The sequence below is a fragment of the Lagenorhynchus albirostris genome, chromosome 20 (genome assembly GCF_949774975.1).
Source record: "Lagenorhynchus albirostris chromosome 20, mLagAlb1.1, whole genome shotgun sequence".
Classification (NCBI taxonomy): Eukaryota; Metazoa; Chordata; class Mammalia; order Artiodactyla; family Delphinidae; genus Lagenorhynchus; species Lagenorhynchus albirostris.
The window spans coordinates 6,975,508-6,997,273 of NC_083114.1; the positions used below are offsets into that span (position 1 = coordinate 6,975,508).

At 46.1% G+C, this 21,766-nt stretch overlaps 1 protein-coding gene across 1 annotated transcript in view; it reads left to right on the plus strand.

Annotated features, from left to right (window-relative positions):
- The first annotated feature begins 6,111 nt into the window (after positions 1-6,111).
- LOC132511474 (myosin-4-like) overlaps positions 6,112-21,766 on the plus strand; it is a 43,343-nt gene continuing 27,688 nt past the window's right edge. The window contains 13 exon segments of the mRNA XM_060134653.1: positions 6,112-6,315; positions 8,341-8,484; positions 8,570-8,726; positions 10,536-10,563; positions 11,318-11,429; positions 12,461-12,553; positions 14,204-14,267; positions 14,359-14,457; positions 14,562-14,665; positions 17,364-17,502; positions 20,247-20,365; positions 21,096-21,245; positions 21,364-21,534. Of these exon segments, the coding sequence (XP_059990636.1) occupies positions 6,112-6,315; positions 8,341-8,484; positions 8,570-8,726; positions 10,536-10,563; positions 11,318-11,429; positions 12,461-12,553; positions 14,204-14,267; positions 14,359-14,457; positions 14,562-14,665; positions 17,364-17,502; positions 20,247-20,365; positions 21,096-21,245; positions 21,364-21,534 (1,584 nt within the window).

Below are 21,766 nucleotides of genomic sequence, written 5' to 3' on the forward strand. Positions count from 1 at the left end.
TCTGTGTTTATTGGAAGTAATTCTAGATGAATTAGGACCAAGGAAACCAAAGTATAATTAAGTCATGACCACACCATTGCTGACGAGATGCAGTAGCTGAGAAATTCCCAGAAGAGGGATGAAAGTTGAGAGCAGTGTCATAGAGCACTGACAGCAGAAAGAGGGGTTGGGGAGCAATCAGAAGGTGGTGCTGGAGGTTAGGTAGACTGGGATGGCCATCCCCATTGGAAGACCCCTAAAGACAGGAACAGAGGGGATGGTTGGTGGGACACAGCTGTGTAGGGTTGGAAGGAGGTCAAGCTCTCAAAACCAAGAAGAAGATAATTAGGGGACTTTCTGGGGGTAGAGTTTCCAGGGACACCATGAGTCATGCCAAGACAGTTGGATGAGCCCTAACAAGGGAAAGTTTTATCAGCCAAGAATAAATGGTTTTAGCCCTGGGTCCCAGAGTCCAGTTGTATAAATATGGGGACAAGATCTGACTTAGCAACCGCACGCACGCAGCGTGTGTTGAGGGGCTTTGCTTGACGGTGAGTGGTGAGTCATCGGTGTGATGAGGCTGCCAGAGGGCAGTCACCACCTCGGGCATGACACCTAGGTCAGGAGAGGTGAGGGTACATGCTGATGGAGGACAACATGTGGCCTGGATGTCACACTTAAGAGATTAACAGGAGTGAGCTCACTGTGATGGTAAAGGAGATGCAGAAGCATATCACGGAAGAAACAGATGAAGACAGCACTGGGGCTACTTAGCTGGAAAAGAAAAAGCTAAGGAGGGACTTCCCTGGAGGTCCAGTGGTTAAGACTTCGCTTTCCAGGCTCAATCCCTGGTCGGGGAGCTAAGATCCTACATGCCTTGCAGCCAAAAAACCAAAACGTAAAACAGAAGCAATACTGTAACAAATTCAATAAAGACTTTAAAAATGGTCCACATTGGGCTTCCCTGGTGGCGCAGTGGCTGAGAGTCTGCCCGCCGATGCAGGGGACACGGGTTCGTGCCCCAGTCCGGGAAGATCCCACATGCCGCGGAGCGGCTGGGCCCGTGAGCCATGGCCGCTGAGCCTGCGCGTCCGGAGCCTGTGCTCTGCAGAGGGAGAGGCCACAACAGGGAGAGGCCCGCGTTCCGGAAAAAAAAAAAAAAAAAAACAGCTAAGGAGAACCCAGAGGAGCCATCAAATGGGTGAAGAGTTGTCTTGTGGGGAGAAGGTTTGAACTCTTTCTGTTGTTACCAAGAGCCGAAAGGAGGATCAAACATCCTGAATCACAGAGAGCCAGATTTCAGTTTCAAGCAGGAAGTATCTTTGGCCTCCAGAAACTACCCCAAATGATTTTCCAAAATTTCCGAAAGGGAAAAAAGTCACCTTGAAGGCATCTGAGTAGGCTGGACAACACTTTTGCAAGAATATCGCTGAGACAACTCAGGCATCATCTAGGCAGTAAAACTAGGAGATACTGGATTCTGAGTCATGGTGAGAGCTGTGGGTGGAAGAAGAAAAATCTCCACCTCAACACACGCAGTGACTTGAATCCCAGACGGAAAGTCTTGTTTTTCTAAGAGACCTAAAGGTATAGTTTGACCGTGAGTCACTGTAGGCTTTCCCCAACTTCAGACTTCATTCTTATACTACTACCACAAATTTTGCAATATCCATTTAAGACCAGTACTGCTAATTCACTTAATATTTTGATTTACCTTGATTCCTTTTTCTTCTTAGATGTGTTTTTCAAAGTTACCCTATATGTTTGCTACGAAAGTCCGGACCGTCTATCTCAGCATCAGCGGAGACATTTAGATATTCAAAATCTCAAACTCTACTCCAGATCTGCTGTATCAGAATATCTATTTTAACAAGATTCCCAGTTGGATTCCCTATGCCCACCAAAGTTTGAGAAACACTGCTTAATATCACTACTATAAACAGATATTTCACTGTCTCTAAGTGGTTAGCACATATTATTCTATTTTATTCTAACTTTCTTCACATTTTCACAAAATATTATCTCTAAACTTGGGATGCATCTTATAATCAATGAAAGGAGTATTGTAATTAGCAGGGTGTTTTCCTTTATTAGTGGGACACAAAATAGTTTATCTTACAATTGATGGCATCTTACATTTTGCTAAAATAAGGTAATAGACTTTAATATAACTATTAAAATTAAGAAATAGTTGCCTATAATCATTTTGTATTTGACCATTGGGACCACGCCATAGTTTTGGGAAAAGTGGCTTTATGAAAGCAAATTAATGCTCCCAAACATCACTGTGTTTGAGGCCCTTGAGAACAATTCAGCTTCCTCAGTCCCAACCACAGAGATTCTGTTGCAGATGATTTTATTGTGGGTCAACTTTCAACACTTTGGGTAGCAGGCTGAACACTAAGTCAGGCTAAATGACATCAGATCGTAAACTTGCAGCCTGACGAGATTCCCTCACACTATAGTGCAACCATTCTCAAACTGTGGCCCGTGGATCCTTGGCGATTCTTAAGAACTTTTCAAGAGGTACATGAGGTCAAAACAATTTTCATAATAATACCCAGATGCCATGTGCTTTCTTCACTGTGTTGACTTAACGATGCAAAAGCAAGGATGGATAGGAGTTCTGTAATAAAGTTCACTTTATTACAAATCAAGACACAGCACCAAGCTGTACTAGTAGTCATAGTATTCTTCACAGCCATACACTGACAGTGAAAAAAATTTTTTTTTAATTTAAAAAGCCAGCTTCGGGACTTCCCTGGTGGCACAGTGGCTAAGAATCCACCTGCCAATGCAGGGGACACGGGTTCGAGCCCTGGTCCGGGAAGATCCCACATGCTGCGGAGCAACTAAGCCCGTGTGCCACAACTACTGAGCCTGCGCTCTAGAGCCCGTGAGCCACAACCACTGAGCCCGCGTGCCACAACTACTGAAGCCCGCACGCCTAGAGCCCACGCTCCGCGACAAGAGAAGCCACCGCAATTAGAAGCCCGCGCACCGCGACGAAGAGTAGCGCTCGCCGCAACTAGAGAAAGCCCGCACACAGCAATGAAGACCCAATGCAGCCAAAAATAAATATAAATAAATAAATAAATTTTTTAAAAAGCCAGCTTCATTGAAAAATGACCTAAAATTTGCAGCAGTGGAAAGTATTAATTTTATTACATCTCAATTTTATCCACATCTTTATAATATTCTACATGATCAAACAGGAAGTCCATGAAAAGCACTCCTTCTGCACACTGGACTTTGACATTTGTCTCAAGGAAAAACACATGTGCAGTTGTCTGAGCTGCAAGATGAACCAGCCACTTGATTCATGAAGCACCACTTTTACTTGAAAGAACGACGAGCGGACAAACTATTGTTTCTCAGACTTGGATATCTGCCAGACAGTTTCTCAAAAAGCAGTGAAGTGTGTTTATCCTTTCAAGGAAAACTACTGACAGTATCTTTTACTAATAATATAGTTGAGTTTTCAAGCAAAAATTACAATTTTGGAAGACTTGTATCTACTATCATTAGCTTGACAACTTCCTAATATTTGAATTTTCTAATGAGATCAGTACTTATATTAATGATTGTGATTTTTTTATACTGTATAATGAAACGTGCCAATATTTGGAAGTTCCGTATAATTCAGTGAACAGTATTTTCCAAATGATCGATGTATGATGTTTACACATGGGTAAAAGTTTCATTCAAAGTTCAACACAGACCAACAGATCATAATGTTTGCTGATATGGTTTCAGATTCCACATTGCAACTAGCCTTTAAGGAACTACCACAGAAACTACCACGTGTCAAGATTTGGTATAGTATCTAAAAAGAATATCTGCAATTATTTGAAAGGGCAATTAAAATACTGTTTCCTTTTCTAAATTATATATCTGTGAAAGATTTTCTATATCTACTTTAACCAAAAAACAAAAAACCATACAGCAACAGACTGAATACAGAAGCAGGCATGAAAATCCATCCATCTTCTACTCAGCAGACATTAAAGTGAGTTGCAAAAATGAAAAACAATGGTACTCCTGCCACTAATTTTTTTGTTTTGGAAAATATACTCATTTTCATAAAAACATGTCATTAATGTTAACATGCAATGAAGTTGATAGGAATTTTAAATGAATTAGATTTTCTCAATTTTGACTTCTAATATCATAAATATTGGTAGATATGACCTGCATAAACCAAACTCACTGGGTTCTCAATGATTTTTAAGAGTGTGAAGGGGTTCTGAGAGGACAAAGTTTGAGAACTGCTGCTGTCGTAAAACTCACTTAAGCCACAAAAGAAGGGACTATCTTCACAGATGACGAAACAGTATGGATGAATTCTTCCTCTCCACCATGAAGCCTGCAAGCCAGAGGTCCTCTTTGTGGTGCTATATTGAGCTCCAATCTCTTAACTGTGAAAACTTAACCACGAGCACACAGATGGTTCAGCAGAGCCGCTGGCCAAAGTAAAATCGAAATGCAACTTATCCTGAATCAGATCCAGAGGGAAGCAGTTGCTCCTCTTTCTGTAGGACTAGATCCCCCCAGAATCTCAAGGAGGGATATTGAAAGAACATTCAGTTACCAATGAAGAGTAATTTCATAAAGTGTAAGATTGGGGGCGGGGGAAGTTCCAAGAGACAACTATCAAATGTTCAATTTTCCCACTTTTAATAGGAAACATAAAAGGCCTTATTCAAAACATATGAACTACTTCTTAAGAGCGATATGGGGATACATGTGTGTAATTGAACTCCATTTTATGGTCACTTACAGAAGAATGTATGTAAAAGAAAAAGCAGAGAAAGAAAGGGAGAAGGGGGAGAGTTGTGGGGAAAAGAAGTAGAGGGTCAGGAAGGATGCGGGAAGAGGCCCAGAGGGAACAGGAAAAGCAAATGCAGATGAGGAAAAGGAACCAGAAAGGTCACACAACCTGCAGGGGCCTTAGAAATGAGCTAGGCTTGCTTCTTCATTTTAAGTGAAATTAGTGGCCCAAAGAAGGTAAGTGGTTTGACCAAGTTCAGTGCCGGGACTTTAAGCCAAAATTTCTAGCTTCTAAGCAAGGAAAACACATAAAGAGAAGGTCTGTGAAAGGGGATGGTTTGGAAAGAAGTGATGGGAGGGATGAGCGGGAGGGTGGACAGAGAGAGAGAGGCAGAAAGATACATAAATACACGCACATGCACTCACACACACACTCACACACACACGCTAAGCAGTGAGTTCTAAAGCAGGTGTTTAATTAAACACTGTCACACCCTGACACTGCTACACATAGCTAAAGTTTGGAGACCCCTGCCTTAAGCCCAGGATTTCTCAACTCTACGATGCCTAGAAATCACCTGGAGATCTTGTTAAAGTGCAGATTCTGGTTTTGTAATGCGGGGTGGTTCTGAGATTCTGAATGTCTAACAACTCCTCCGTGATGCTGATGCAACATGTTCAAGGATCACAAGGACCACACACAAGTCCCATTGCCTAGGAACTTGCTAGAAATGCATATCTCAGGCAACATCCCATACCTACTGAAACAGAAGCTCTGGGGGTGAGGCCCAGAAATCTGTGTTTAAACAAGCTCTCCAGGTAATTCTGGTGCATATTAAAGTTTGGAACCATTGCACTAGGCCATAATGTCTCCTATCACCTTGTTGCCTGTAACTGGCTAAACAAGTGTGGCAGTACTTTATGTTCAAGTCATTACTTTTCACTGGGCTATCTGCACTTCCTACTAGGAATTATCAACTTTCCAATAATTCTTTTCAGACACCCTTAAGATTTGGGAATGCCACGGAGATCATGATGCTCAAATGTGATGTGTGATTAAGGAAGTATTTTCTGAGGCCTCCTTTATTAGGCTCAGCTTGGCTTCCTCTAATTGGTTTAGACTTTCACACCTGGAACTGGACTAAGAGATGTCCCCTCAAACCTTCTTCTTGGAGTAAAATATCCCCTTTAGCTCACCCCCACTTGCCCACTCTAGGCCCCTATACCAGGTCCTGGATTCCTCAGAACGTAGGTTAATCCCAGGAACTTTTGAATCTGGCCCCCTGTCTGAATGGAAATAACAGGATGGAGCTCCCCAAAGCTCCAGACTCAGCAGCCCTGGTCTTCCCAGCCCCTGCAGTCATGAGCTCTGATGCGGAGATGGTCATTTTTGGAGAAGCAGCTCCCTACCCGCGGAAATCAGAGAAGGAGAGAATCGAGGCTCAAAATCGCCCATTTGATTCTAAGAAGGCTTGCTTTGCAGTGGATGATAATGAATTTTATGTGAAAGGTATGATCCAGAGCAAGGAAAATGACAAAGTCACAGTCAAGACCCTCGACGACCAGGTAAGTGTTGATCTCAGATGTCCTTGCTAACATGGGCATCCTCCTTTTCCTTTGGAGTAGAATAGTAGAAATTGCACGCTGGTCCACAGGAATCTGAAGATAGAACAAGCCTCACATTGACCTCCTCTGAGTGAAGCCGCAGGTAAAAACTGCCATGGCACGTACCTCTGCTCTGGCTCTTTCCTTCGAGGACTTGGGCTTTGAGAGTTTTTATGATGTCTGCTTTGGAGAAAGGGGAAGGTGGTGGTGGAAGCGTTTGGACTGTTTAAGGGAGAGACTGATACAGATTGCTGCCGGATGGGCGAATATACCGAATAGAACTCTCTAGGCTGCAGAGTGACTGACAGAGGGAGCTCCGGAGGCAATGCCTAATTTAATGCAGAGAATTACAGAGCACCATTCAATTCAACACTTACTGGACACCCATCATGTCTAGGGCACCGTGTCTATCACTTTGCAAATGTGAGCACATCTCAGTCCTGCTTCCCCAAAGTTTATCATCTAGTGTAGGAATCAAGAGTACACGGTGGGTATGGGGACTTCCCTGGTGGCACAGAGGTTAAGAATCTGCCTGCCGATGCAGGGGACATGGGGTCAATCCCTGGGCCCAGAAGATCCCACATGCCGCGGAGCGACTAAGCCCGTGCGCCACAACTACTGAGCCTGCGCTCTAGAGCCTGTGCTCTGCAACAAGAGAAGCCATGACAATGAGAAGACCGCGCACCGCTCACCACAACTGGAGAAAAGCCTGTGCGCAGCAAGGAAGACCCAACGCAGCCAAAAATAAATTAATAAAATAGTTTTTTAAAAAAAGAGTACATGGTGGGTATGAATCGCAGTTCACAAATTCAAGCATACGAGACAGATGATGATGATGATGACGATGATTGTTATTATTAAACTTAACCTCTGGTGTCAACCTCTTTTCACAGGGCCGGAAATAAATTTTCTGGAGTTACTATTGGAGTCCCCTCCCCAGAGCCATGCCACGTTTTCAGTAATATCACGTGGGGTGTCACTGCCCCCCTGAAGGATGTGCTAAGAAACAAGCCCCAGTTTCTGAATCTTCAGGACACAGATTTTTCCATGTCCCTTATGCTATTTTGGGTGTCTCTCTCTCTCTCTCTCTCTCTCTAGTTTAGGGCAGTGGGGCAGAAGGGCTTCCTTTCCTCAAGAGATTTGGTCCATATCAACAAATCTCCCTTTTATCTTTTCGGTAAGACCCTCAAAGCTCTCCTAAGGATTTGGGCTTTTGGAAAACAAACGCTAGAAAGGCTTACAGGCTCTCTTACTTTTATGCCCTATTTTCTACCTTTCCTGAGTAATGGAGTGCCAGTTGTATGCTTAAAGGGAAGGGAAAGCAGAGAGGGGAAAATTAGGTAATAGTCTCAAAATACTGTTCAGCCATGGACCATGCTTCAAGTCCAGGTGTTTTAACTATTAGAGCAGCGGTGCAAGGAATTCTGGAAGCCTTGAAAAGACAGGGGAGAGCAGAAACAGGTCATGGAAGAGGTGGCACTTAAGAAGAGCTTTGAAGGTTGCTAGATGTAATTTCAATGTAGATATATTCCAGACAAAGGGACCCACATGAGCAGAGGTATTGAGGTGGAGAGGCACAGAATACACTGGAAGAGCTTTTTCCAATATTCCAAGCTTGAGCTCATTGCAGCACTCATAGCAAACGGGGTAAACACAGGCAAGCTAGTGTGGCCTTGGCCATGCTGAGTTCCACCCACCACCCTGAGGCTGAAGGGCTCTCTGACGTTGCACACCTCTAACCGCTTCTGGTACACAGAACGGCACGCTGACGTGGGGGCCTCAGACCAGAATTGGTTACACACTTTGACCAGACTTAGATTTATCAGGAACAGTTATTTACGGATCATCTCTGGGCACAGAAATGATCCATAAAGTTAACCACAGTAATGGGGTAATCTCACCACAGTATCTCACCGTTTTCACCACACTGGTAGCTCACCACATCGGCTCTCCCACTCATCACGTGATTTTCCTCTCAATATCCAGACACTCACTCTGAACAGTGAACAGGTGTTCCCCATGAACCCTCCCAAATTTGACAAGATCGAGGACATGGCCATGATGACCCACCTGCACGAGGCAGCAGTGCTGTACAACCTCAAAGAGCGTTACGCAGCCTGGATGATCTACGTGAGTGCCCTTCAACCCCTCTTCATTCCATTCCCTTCTCTGAGTAAAATCAACAACCATAGATTGAATTTTCTGATTTTCTCAGACCTACTCGGGCCTCTCCTGTGCCACCGTCAACCCCTACAAGCGGCTGCCGGTGTACAACCCCGAGGTGGTGACGGCCTACAGAGGCAAAAAGCGCCAGGAGGCCCTGCCCCACCTCGTCTCCATCTCTGACAACACCTATCAGTTCATGCTGACTGGTGAGTCATTTCTTTAATGCATATTAAAAAAAATAGTTTTAGTGAAGTATTCAAGTCCTTTACCTGTACTGGTTCTTAGTTCATTACTCGAGCCCGTCACAGGCTTTGGTCATCCAAATGGTGCCATGACCGAAGTGACCTCAGGAGATGCAGAGGATGTCAGGATGGAAAGCCAGGGGCGCAGCATCTTCCATTACCAGTCACGGTTCTTGAAGCCACGCTAAGTACATGCTTCTCTGGGGGTGGACGTGGAGCACAAGGACATGCGCTGCCCCCACCTCCAAAGAAACCCCCAACATGAACACACTTGGAAGAGAGACTATATTAGTAGCCACTTAGGAATGCAAAGTTGGAGAAACGGGCACAGCAACTTCCCTTCACCTGTTTTCTCAGGCTCCCTCTTTCTCCTCCTTAAATTCCCAGAATAGCAGATGAAATAGCAGAGATGTGGTAATACCGTCATCCTGTCATGCCTAACATCACTTCAGTCTGTTCAACTCTCACCTGATTTGACTTGGTGCAGAGAGAAGAAGTAGAAGCAATCATCTGAGATCTGAAGATGCTTAAAAGTCATCCAGGACAATGTTGCCCAAACTTCAGCCATGCCAATTTCACATTCGCGATCCTGGCCATTTCTGCATATTTAAAATCTTTCCTTATAGTGACTGAAGTTCCGTCCATTTCAAAAAGGAAGAATAGGGACTTCCCTGGCGGTCCAATGGTTAAGACTCTGTGCTTCCACTGCAGGGGACACGGATTCGATACCTGCTCAGGGAACTAAGACCCCCCTTGCCACACGGCGTGGCCAAAAATAAAAATAAAATAGGAACCGAACAACTCTGCCCTTTGATCCGGAGGAAAACTATTTTTTTTAAAAAAAGGAAGAATAATATCACTATTAGTAGTAGTTTCTTAGGACTGCCGTAACCAAGTACTACACACTGGGTGGCCTAAGCAACAGAAATGCATTGTGACAACAGCTCTGGAGCCTGGGAGTCTGAGATTAAGGTGTCAGCAGGGTTGGTTCCTTCTGAGGGCCGAGAGGGAGAATGTGTTCCAGGCCACGCTCCCAGCTTCCAACGGTTTGCTGGCCAGCTTTGGCATCCCTTGGCTTATAGAATCATCACCTTGATCTGCAATTTCATCTTCACATTGTGTTCTCACCTGTCTCCAAATTTGTCTTTTTATAAGGACACCAGTCATATTGGATTAGGGGCCCACCTACCCCAGTGTGACCTCATCTTAACTAATTACATCTGCCATGACCCTATTTCCAAATAAGGTCACATTTTGAGGTACTGGGGGTTAGTTAGGGCCTCAACATATTAATTTGTTGGGGGGAACACAATTCAACCTATAACACTCTTGTCAATGGAAAACCACGGTCACTATCCACAAGTAGAAAGTAAAGGTAACAGAAAAATGCAATGACAACAAACCAGTGTCCAGAAATTCTAATTAGAAGCTGTGGCTTCTTATAAGTTCTAAGTCTGAGACTTGCTTTCTTTGTTGAAAAGGGAGATAAGAAAGTGCTAGAGAGGAGGTAAAGATCTGTGAACATGAATAACTTTCACACTGTGGGACTCACCGTTCACTTCCCATGCTGCCCACGTTACACATCCAGCATTTGGGAAATTTGCCCAAATTGTCTCAGAGAAGACTAGACATGACCAAATCATCACACCACTAGTTAATGGCGAAGCCAGAACTAGAACTCATGGGCTCTGTCTACCCCCAATGTTGCCTGATTTGTATATCCTGCCTATATGTTGTTTATTTACTCCATCCTGCTTCCTTCTGCGTTTCTAGATCGAGACAACGAGTCCATCCTCGTCACGTGAGTAAACTGTTTTTGCCATGATGACTTGGAAGGGGCTGTCCATTCCTTCTGCTCTCCTTTACCTCACTTACTTTTTAAAAAAAAAATATTTTATTGAAGTATAGCTGGTTTACAATGCTGTATTAGTTTCTGCTGTACAGCAAAGTGATTCAGTTATACATATATATTCCTTTTCATATTCTTTTCCATTACGTTTTATCACAAGGTATTGAATATAGTTCCCTGTGCAATGCAGTAGGACCTTGGTGGTTATGCATTCTATATATAATAGTTTGCATCTACTAATCCCAAACTCTCAATCCATTTGTCCTCCATTCCCCCTTTCCTTGGTCCCCTTGGCAATTACAAGTCTGTTCCCTATGTTTGTGTATCTCACTTTATTTTATTTTACTTTATTTTATTTATTTTTGGGTGCGTCGGGTCTTAGTTGCAGCACTCGGGATCTTTTGTTGGGGCACGTGGGCTCTTCGTTGTGGCGCACAGGCTTCTCTCTAGTTGTGGCGTGCGGGTTTCCTCTTCTCTAGTTGTGGCACGCAGGCTCCAGAGTGCGTGGGCTCTGTAGTTGTGGCACGTGGGCTCTAATTGAGGCGCGCAAGCTCAGTAGTTATGGCGTGCGGGCTTGGTTGCCCCACGGCATGTGGGATCTTAGTTCCCTGACCAGGGATCGAACCCGCGTCCCTTGCATTGCAAGCCGGATTCTTTACCGCTGGACCACCAGGGAAGTCCCTCTCACTTACTTTTAAATCAACAGCGGAAAATCCGGGGCTGGGAAGACAGTGAACACGAAGCGTGTCGTCCACTACTTTGCAACAATTGCGGTCACTGGGGAGAAGAGGAAGGAACAGCGGCCGGGCAAGATGCAGGTGAGCAGCTTCCTGCACCTGGAAGGCTTGCTGGAATAAGTATACCTTAACTCCCAGGTGAGCACCAAGTGTTCGCAGGGCTTTGTGCCAACAGAGATGCACAGCACGAGGTCCTGCCCCAGGGGGTGTTTACGGAGCAAGGCGGGAAATGGCTCCACCTCGTGGGCTCAGGCTCTAGCACCAGCTCCATCAACAACAGCCGAGTGACCTTGAGCAACTCCACATCCTCCTTTGGAGAAGGAATGGTTTAGGCCAGCGGTTCTCAAGCTGGAGAGCACATCAGAATCACCAGGAGGGCTCGTTAACAACCGATTGCTGGTCCCCAGGCCCAGAATTTCTGACTGAAATTCCTATCTCACGTGCAAAATCCTGGCATGTTGCATTTCTGTCGTGTTCCCATTGTTCATGCTGCCGGTCCAGGGATCACACTTCGAGAACCACTGGGCTGGACAGCTCTGACGTCAGAAAGGCAAGCACTCATGTGGGGAAGGGGAGGAAGGTGAAAACTCTGCTTTCTATAAGTGGATTTCTACGTAATAATTCTCACAAAATATTTCATGCAACTTAAAAATTTTTTTGAGAACCACTGTTTCTATCATGTGGGTCACTTTCATTGCTCACAGTCTATTTCTACTTCTGAACCCGAATATCTATATAAATGGGTCCTGGTGCATGCAGGAACAGAGGTCTATATTTTACAAATCCATGATTTATAATAAAATGTTATCAGAGAAGAAAGGCCATCTGGGAGATTGAGATGTAGCAGGTAGTGCTCCAACCTGGAATCTGGTGTGGCCAGATGCCACTTTGATGCTGTGCTAAGACCCCTTCTACGATGGGACCTTGAAGCCTCCTTGGGTGGGGTGGGGATGGGCCTGTGGGTACTCAGCACAACTGTACCTGCCACCAGCCTGAGCCGGGCGACATCCCTCCCTGGGCCCTTCCCAGAGCATCCACACTTTTGAGTCACTGGGAAGTTACTTCAGAAGATGTCCAAAGTCCTCTCTTTTCCTCTTCTCACTTATTATTAGGGAACCCTGGAAGACCAGATCATCCAGGCCAACCCCCTCCTGGAGGCCTTTAGAAAGGCCAAGACCGTGAGGAATGACAACTCCTCGAGATTCGTAAGACTCAGTCCAATTGTCAATGACCCCCAGAAAGAAAACGCTCTCCTCCATTGCTGCATATGAAAAATGGCCACATAAACTAGGATATTCCTGGCCTTAGTCTACCCCCACGTAGACTATACCGGGATATTCTGATAACCCTTCAAAGAACATTTTGTCTTATTCCCAGCCGAAGGAAGATTTAGCTGTCCTTCCCTAACGAATCAGCATCGCCTCAGAGCATCCTGAAGGTACAATGATTCCAGATTCAAATTCCACAAGTACAAAATGACTTCTCTGTGCTAAAATTGGTCTCTTCGGGTGGAAGCATTTTAAAATACCTAAGTCCGTTGAACAGTAACCACTGACGTATGAGCCATGAAAACCATAGCGTGAAGTTAGTTAGCAGCTCTGACCTTCTCCAGGCCAGGGGGTGCTGGGAGGAGGGAAAACCTGGTGGAGGCAGCAGAGCTCAAAAACTGGGAAGAAGTTGGGCTTCCCTGGTGGCGCAGTGGTTGAGAGTCCGCCTGCCGATGCAGGGGACGCGGGTTCGTGCCCCGGTCCGGGAAGATCCCACATGCCGCAGAGCGGCTGGGCCCGTGAGCCATGGCCACTGAGCCTGCGCGTCTGGAGCCTGTGCTCTGCAGCGGGAGAGGCCACAACAGTGAGAGGCCCACATACCGCAAAAAAAAAAAAAAAAAAAAAAAAAAAAATTGGGAAGAAGTTGATACTGAAGATATTGAAGGATATGTCCCATCCTTCAATGTTTCACTTAGGTTTAGCTCAACCAAAGAGGCATTTACTTCCGACACTGGCAAATAAACAAGTATCCAGTCTCCTATCTAATTCCACCGGCCAGTAGAGCAGGTACCCAGAGGCATTTCCATTCAGCAGCTAGAACTCCTGAAGAGCGAACACATAATTCACATAAACCTCCACTGGTCCTTCATTAATTCTTCTTAGGCTTCATTCAGAAAATACTGAGAAAACTACTGAGTACGTACTACATTCCAGGGTCTGTGGGTGAACAAGCAAGGCAATATTTTTGCCCTCATATTGGCTCACAGGGTGGTAGCGACCAATTAAGCGGGTGACGTAAGAAGGGAGTATATACACACACACACACACACACACACATATACTATATATAATTTCACGTCTTACTCCCCGAGATTGGAGGAACCCAAGGGCTGAGTGGGTCTTTTGGGAGCCAGGAGGCCTGGCCTGGGCGCTAGGTTTGCATGTAGTAAGTAGTAAGGAAAACTGAGGCAAGAAATCTCAGAAGTAACATTCAGAGGCAAAAAAAAAGTCAGATAGTCCAACCAGGTTGTCAGTTCAAAGGTGTTATAAAGAGTTTGAGCGGGATAAAGGCCAAGGAGACAGTCAGGTGTGAGGTAGTCCCGAACAGAGACCTGAGAGGGAGCCTGCAGGCATCCTCAGAGCTGTAGGAACACGGCCAGGTGCTTTGGGCAGAGCTACGTGAGTCTTAGCTGAGCCGGCGTGGGGACCAGATGCCAAGCAAACAGAGAGGAGGAAAGACCTCATGCTTCTGGCATCACCTCCTCCGCGACCCGACACATCCCACCCATCCTCAGTAGTACCTAACAGAAGCTGGCTACAGTACCATATAAAGAAAATAACTGTGTTTTTCAATCTGTCTTTGGACGGGGGAAGCTCATTCGCATTCACTTTGGGGCCACAGGAAAGCTGGCGTCAGCGGACATTGAAACCTGTGAGTCCAAACACTCTATCTGGCACCTTGGACTTGGCCACAGAGGCATCTCCTGGGGACCCTAAAATCACATCGTTTTTTGTTACCTCAGATCTCTTAGAAAAATCCAGGGTGACAGTTCAGTTATCCCGTGAGAGAAGCTATCATATTTTTTACCAAATCATGTCAAACACGAAGCCGGAACTTATCGGTAAGTTCCTTGGTTTTCATTCTCATCTTCCAAATCGATCACATTGGAAAAAAACGTAGAGTCAGTTGTGCATAAGATGCTAAAGGGATCCTTCTGCTTCACAGACCTGCTTCTCATTTCAACCTACCCCTTTGACGTCCCCTTTGTGAGCCAAGGAGAGGTCACTGTGGCCACTATTGACGACAGCGAGGAACTGTTGGCCACTGATGTATTTTGTGTGTTTCTTTACTTAAGTAAGGAATTGTTGAATTTATGAACTGAGAGGTACCCATGATCTCAGGAGGCAGCTGGGATGCAGGGATGCTCAGCGATTAGACCCAAGAGCTCAGAGAATTAGTACAGATCACACCCCTCCCCCACTTGGTTCCATTTCAGAAGATTCCAGAAATGGGAATACAGAAAGTTCTCCAAAATAGGCCTTCAGTTCCACTCGCCAGCTTTTTAGAGTAAATGTTTGCATGGATAAGGTCTTTAAAGGTTTTGTTGGAAGGTTTCAGGGTACAAAACCATCTACATAGCTCTTTAAGAAAATCTAGAAAATACAGGAAAGTCTAACGCAGGAGAAAAAGAGTCCCGCCCTGCAGTAGCCGTTCCATTCCTCCGGCTACCTGCCACCTTGGGCTCACACACCTGTCAGGCCTCTGGCCTTTAGCTCTGGGGAGTATCTCCAGGGTCAATAACTATAATATTAACTAAGTGCATTGAGCACTTACGCGCGCTGGGAACTGAGAAAAGAGCTTCGCCTCAACGAAACCTCTGGCATCAGCACCACTGTGACCCCCGTTTCATAAAGGTAGAAGCTGAGTCTTAGGAAAAAAACACACAATTTGCTCGAAGACAGTTTGTAAACGACAGTCGGAACCCAGATCTGCCCAACCCCAGAACTTGCATTTTTAACGAAAATACACCCATCTCAGTGCAATTAATCTCTACCCCTGCTGGCTCTGCCCTCACGGAAGCTCTAAAAGCTTTTGGAAAGCAGTCTCGCCCAACACCCCAGGGGCTCCTGCCCAGGGCCCAGCTCCCTGGCCTTCATTCTGTGACATTTCCAGGTGATGCTAATTGTTTTAAGGCAAGGAGAAAATGTTCATGGTCAAACAAACTTCATTTTACATTAGTCTGGCTATTATATATTCTTAACCAGCTTTCCCCAGTCTTTACCAGCTGGGGAGGAGGGTTAGTGACTGATACAAGGCCTCCAGCCACCCTCCCCCACCCCCCCGAAAGGCCCTCCTAAGGAATTCTCAAAGTCCCCAGAGTATCTCAGGTCCTCACCAGAGATCCCTGCCGTCAGGGCTTCTGTTGCTCCTTCCTCCCACGGAGCTTCTCCAGGGTGATGGTTTATGGCCAGATGGAGGGGGATTGTTGCCTCCGAGTGACTGCGTTCTCCAGAAGGCTCCCACGCAGTCGCGCTCTCACCTGCTTCCTTTCAGCACTTAGCGAAAGAAAGTTCTTTCTCTAGTTTCCCGCAGCCGCCCGTTCCTAGGACACAGATATGCATCAGCTGGGATGGGATACAATTCAGGGCCTCAGAATCTCTCCTCCCCTCTGTCAGCTCCTGGCGTGGACTCTCCCTCCTCCACAAGGGGGCGCCACCCCAAGAGTGCCTCACGCTTCAATACCATGGTCTGTCCCACCAGCTTACCTGACACATCCAGACATGTTTCAACTCCACCCCTGGGCATTGCTTAGGCTTGGGCTGCAAACCCTGCTACACAATCATATGTATACCCCAGAAAAGGATTTTCCAGTTTAAAACCATTGTGACAGAACAAGAGGTTATAAAATCAAACCAGCATCTGTTATAGGCTTTGAAGTGACCCAGTGCTGCTCCCATCCCCTTTTTATCACATCCTCCCTGCAGGGAGGTCCCTCAGAACCTCAGTTCTTCACCCAGAAATTTGGAAAAAATCTGCACACCTATAAGGTTCTCATAGGGACTTAATGAGATAACATAGGGATGGTGCTGTCAACTTTAAAAATATTCACAACCTAAAAGTTGAGAGTTATGTTTTATTTGGTGGGAATTTTTAGGACTTTCAAGCCCAGGAGGCAGCATCTCAAGTAACCCTGAGAGAAGTGCCCCGAGGAGGTGAGGGGGGAGCCAGGTTATACAGAAGTTTTGCCACAAAGGGCAGGTAGTCTGAACATCAAAAGGTTACTGTTAGTTAAAGAAAACCAGCAATCCCAAGTTAAGGAATTTAGCACTTTTCTATGTGTGGGAAGTTGCAAGAGCCTGAGCTCACCGAAATCACTCCTTTGATATGCACCTCAGCCATCTGGGGCCAGTATCCCGTGTTTTCACATCCTGAGTTTCCTCAGGGCTCACCCGGAGAGCGGCTGCCGTCTGATGGCTGCTAGGTGGCACAATCGTTGGAGGGCTGCAACCGCTGATGACTGTGACATCCTTTGTTTACTGATATGGCAGGAAATATTCCATTTCTCAGGGCCTAGCCCCCTATCTAGCTCCTTTCTCATTTGAAAAATATCTTCCCTTCCAGTTCTAATAGTCTACGGCGCTATATTATCTCCATGCTGAACTACACTGTAATTCCTGGGTTGCAATGCGAAGTTCGCAAGCTCCGGTATGGGGCCCGTGAAAGTACATCCTCCCAGCATCACACAATGTTTCCCAGTGTTCTCATCCAGAAAACAGTGCCCACATCTATGCACAGTGGGAAAGGATTAAAATCAGATTATTCACATTTTCTTCCCATAGTCTTCACCCACCCACACAAACATGTTCAATTAAGACACGGTTTTTAAGCCCTAACTTGTCATACCCCACCTGTCATCCACTTACTGGGGTAAATGCTGTCTCACGTGCTATACAAAATGCCGGGGAAAAGCAGCATTTGGGTCCCTGAGGCCTGCTGTGACGGCTGTCCTTTTTTTCTAACTCCCAGAATGACACTGACATCCTGGGCCTCAGCTCAGAGGAGGAAGTTGGGATCTACAAGCTCACAGGCGCCATGATGCACTACGGGAACACGAAATTCAAGCAGAAACAGCGGGAAGTGCAGGCAGAGCCAGACGGCACCGAAGGTACCACGTCTGGGAAGGGGACAGAGGTTTGCCTCTCCCCCTGCGTTCACGTGTGGACTGGGCCACAGGAGATAAACCTTGTGTTCCTCTCAAGAGCTGCTCTTGGAAAACCATACAAACTGAATTTGGGTTGTCCAAAGCTTTTTGAACATGCGCTGGGGAAGTCCATTCACTTGGTCAAGGAATCATTTAGTGGAGATTCCTTAGAAAACAAGAGCATCATCTCATAAGTGAATAATCTCTGTCCAGTATCTCTCACCGTCAGTTGACCTGTTATTTTAGGGTGGACATTTATGATGGTTGAGTGAATTTCACTTTCTTTCTGTGCTTACATATCATTATTAATATCCAGAATATCGTCCTACTCACTGAGCCTAAAATAAGAACCTTGGTTAGGCAGCCATTAATTCAGGTTAATAAATTAATTAACCTGAATTAATTAGCTGCCAGTTTAGGTGGCAGATAAATTTCTCCCTCCTATCTCTTTCTCTTCCGCCTCCTACATCTGTTGAACTGACCCTGAACCAAGGACTGGTGAACAAATCTTCCTCCCCATGACTCTCACCTGGATGACCTCACCACAGGCCTCTGCCTCATCCCAAAGAGGCTGGAAACAGAGTAGAGGGCAGTGTAGGGGCTGACCGACGGCCAGACCCATCGCCATATACCCTGCATGCCGCATGCCTCCAGCACTTCATCTTACAAGCTCCCAGAGTCAAAGGCTGGTTCATCCCTAATAATTCTACCTTTTGATAACATCCCCACACTGCGTGAAGCAGTGCGTCTGGCACCCCAGCTGATAAAAAGGAACGATAGCCATGAGTTAAAGGCCAGGAAAATATACATGACTTTGTCACTGTCCATAAAGGCTCTCCTGATCCACTTAGGTTTGTTCAGGATGGTCTCCCTTGTTATTAACTCAAAGTCAACTGATTAGTAACCTCATCATGGGAGTGATATCTCATTACATTCACAGGTTCCACCCACACTCAAGTGAAGGGGATTATACAGGAAATGTACACCCACGGGTGCATCGTCCTCCCAATGGTGCACGGGAAGTAACAGGAGAAAAATTCACCGTGTTCAGAGCAAGGAGCCCTTCTGATTGGGGTAGTCAGGGAAAGCTTCCTGGGGGAGGTGGGGTCATTGGCTTGGACTTTGAAAGATGGGTAGGATCCTAAAAGGTGGGGGGGCAGGCAATCTAAGCAGAAGAAATGATGAGCAAGGGGGCTAAGGAAGGGATGTGATGGGGACAGAGAAGCAGAGAGTGGTCCACTTTGGCTATAGAAGACGATATGTGTAGTGGATTTGTAAGAGATGGGAATTAAAAAGCGATTATTTTGGCCTCAGTTTGGAAAGGCCCTGAGTGCCAGGATAAATGGTTTAGAATGTATGTGATAGACACCAGAAGCCGCTGACACTCCAAGCAGCAGCGGAGTATGTGTGACAGCCTGGAATCAATCCATCTGTAGTCATGCTCACCCAGAGTGTGGAATGTAGGGAAAAAATGCCTCAGGCTCCTCAGCGCAGGAGGACCATATGGATATGTATGGTCCCACACCCTCTACCAGCCCTGGTCCCACACCCTCTTCTAGCCCTGGCAGCCACGTGTGCAGTGTTGAGAAGCAGAACGAGCCTGGCAAAGGGGAAAACGGTGGCTGTAACCGGGGCCTGAGCTCCTCTGATGATGCTACCCACCCAAGTCAGTGTTTGCTGAGTGCTTACTGTATACCAGGACTGCTTCACAGCCACCCAGTAACATAAGTACTGTCACTGTCCCCCAGTTGACAGATGGCAAGACTGAGGCATAAAGGAGCAAAGCCTAAATTTGAACCCAGGCTCTTTGCCACTTTACTATTCTACAGTCTTAGAAACCATAGAGATGCAAGCTATTTTTAAGGTGAAATGAGCAGGACTTAGATGCCTCTCTCAACACTGCATGTCAGGGGTAAAAAAGAAGGATGTACCACCCCAAGCTTTCAAGTTTAAGTAACCAGAAGAGTAATGGTAAATGGGCAGAGTAGGAAGAAGGGATGGTTTGAGCAAAGAGTGAAACACACAACTGGTCTCTTACTAAGTCCTTAACTTAGGACTTAGCTTGGCTCCCTAACCAGCAATTTTTTTTATCTTGGCTCCCTAACCAGCAATGAGGCGACGGTCCCAACCAAGGAGGAGCTGTCCTTGGGAAGCAGCGTTTCTTTACCTTTTCTATGAGCTCAATGCAGGCAGCCCGGTCCATCCCAAAGTCAACTGAACTCCTAGTGAACTATATGAAATTGCCCACATTCAACTGAGCTTGACCATCTCCAAATACTTGCAGGTGGGGTGAAGGTTTCGTACTTCTCTCTCAGCTATTAGCAGGGCACTTTGCAGAAATTAGGAAGGTGCTGAACTTATATTAACTGTCCAAATGGTACTTCCTTTACTCATATACCATGTTGCTGTATTATCAGACTCCAACAATACTACATAACAATATGTTTTTAATGAAATTTAAATATCAGTAAGTCAAGATCAACCTATTTCTAAAGATTGTATCTAGAAGGCAAAGTGAAAGTTCTCGAAAACCCAGGACCCTGGATTATGGGGTTGAAACTCCATTAGTCAAGGCCAGCCCTGGGGCGTGTAGGAAAACATAAAAACATCCAAAAGGATTATAGAAAATACTTCTAAGAGGACCCAGGGCCTAATTGGCTGTTTTAGCAGCTGCTGTCTGTGTGACACCATTTCTCCTCCTCCTTCAGTGGCTGACAAAGCTGGGTACCTGATGGGTCTGAATTCTGCAGAAATGCTGAAAGGCCTGTGCTGTCCAAGGGTGAAGGTTGGGAACGAATATGTCACTAAAGGGCAAAATGTCCAGCAGGTAATGGAGATGCTCTGTATCCGAATGACTCACGTATTTTGCTATTTTAACCACCATCCTAAAGTTCTTTCGGTTGCAGGAATCAGAAACACATATGAAACTGGCCTCACCATGAAGGGGGAATTCATTCTCAGGCCTCAGGGGTAACTCAAGGAGTGCCTTGGGTGCCATGAGGGTCTGCAGCCAGGAAGTGAAGAGCCCTCCAGAGCCAGGCAGCCTCTCTGGCAAGACAGCTCCAGGCTGTCTTCTCTCTCCTGCTCTGTTGTGTTCTCACTAGGTGAACACCTAGTGTTCTAGCAACCTCTCCTAGAGCTTCCTAGGAACCTCTCCTGCCCGCGGCCACCCCAGAACTCCCAAGTTTACATCTCCGTGGTTCCAGCCCCACCCTGAGACTGAGACCAGCATCTTTTGATCCCAATTCCAAATTCTCAGGAGAGACACTCTGTTTAGCCCAACTTGGACCAAATGTCCACCTCTGGTTCAATGAGGTGTGGCCGGGGCTAGAGTCACGTGTTATAACCAAGGTTGGGAGAAAACGATCTTTGTAAATGGGATAGACCTCATGGAACGGAGCAGATGTCTCAAGATAGATGTAATATTAGACTGAAATATATGAAATTGCCAATCTCCAGCTGCTCTTGACTTTCAAGACGTGAACTTTGTCTGTTTCAACTTCATACAATCATAAAAACATTCATTTGAGGGTTGAGTGGATGTTCGTTTTTTCAAGGTGACCAATTCGGTGGGCGCTCTGGCCAAAGCCGTCTACGAGAAGATGTTCCTGTGGGTGGTCACCTGCATCAACCAGCAGCTGGACACCAAGCAGCCCAGGCAGTACTTCACTGGGGTCTTGGACATCACTGGCTTTGAGATCTTTGACGCGAGTTGTTTGCATCAATGACAAGCCTCAAAGCACCCTTCCGCTTTGTGTCTGCTCTGCTGAGTCTCCACTGGATTTTCCAAACTCACTCCAACTCTTTGGTATTCGAAATACCCAGTTCAACAGCCTGGAGCAGCTGTGCATCAACGTCACCAACGAGAAGCTGCAGCAGTTCTTCAACCACCACATGTCCGTGCTGGAGCAGGAGGAGGACAAGAAGGAGGGCATCGAGTGGGAGTTCATCGACTACCGGATGGACCTGGCCGCCTGCATGGAGCTCCTCGAGAAGGTAAAGAAACGCTGCTCTCCAGGGACAGCTCCGCCTTGGTTGGACGACCACCTCTTTGCTCTAACTCTTTTCTGCTAATGGATTGGCTCCCCTAAACCCACTCCCCCAGGCTCTGAGCCTTCAGATAGCTGAATTCCCTGTGCAGAAAGGGTAAATGTTTGGAAAGCACACAGAATCTGTTCAGACACTTAAAGAGGTGTGTGGGTGATTAAGATTCCAGGGCTCAGTTACC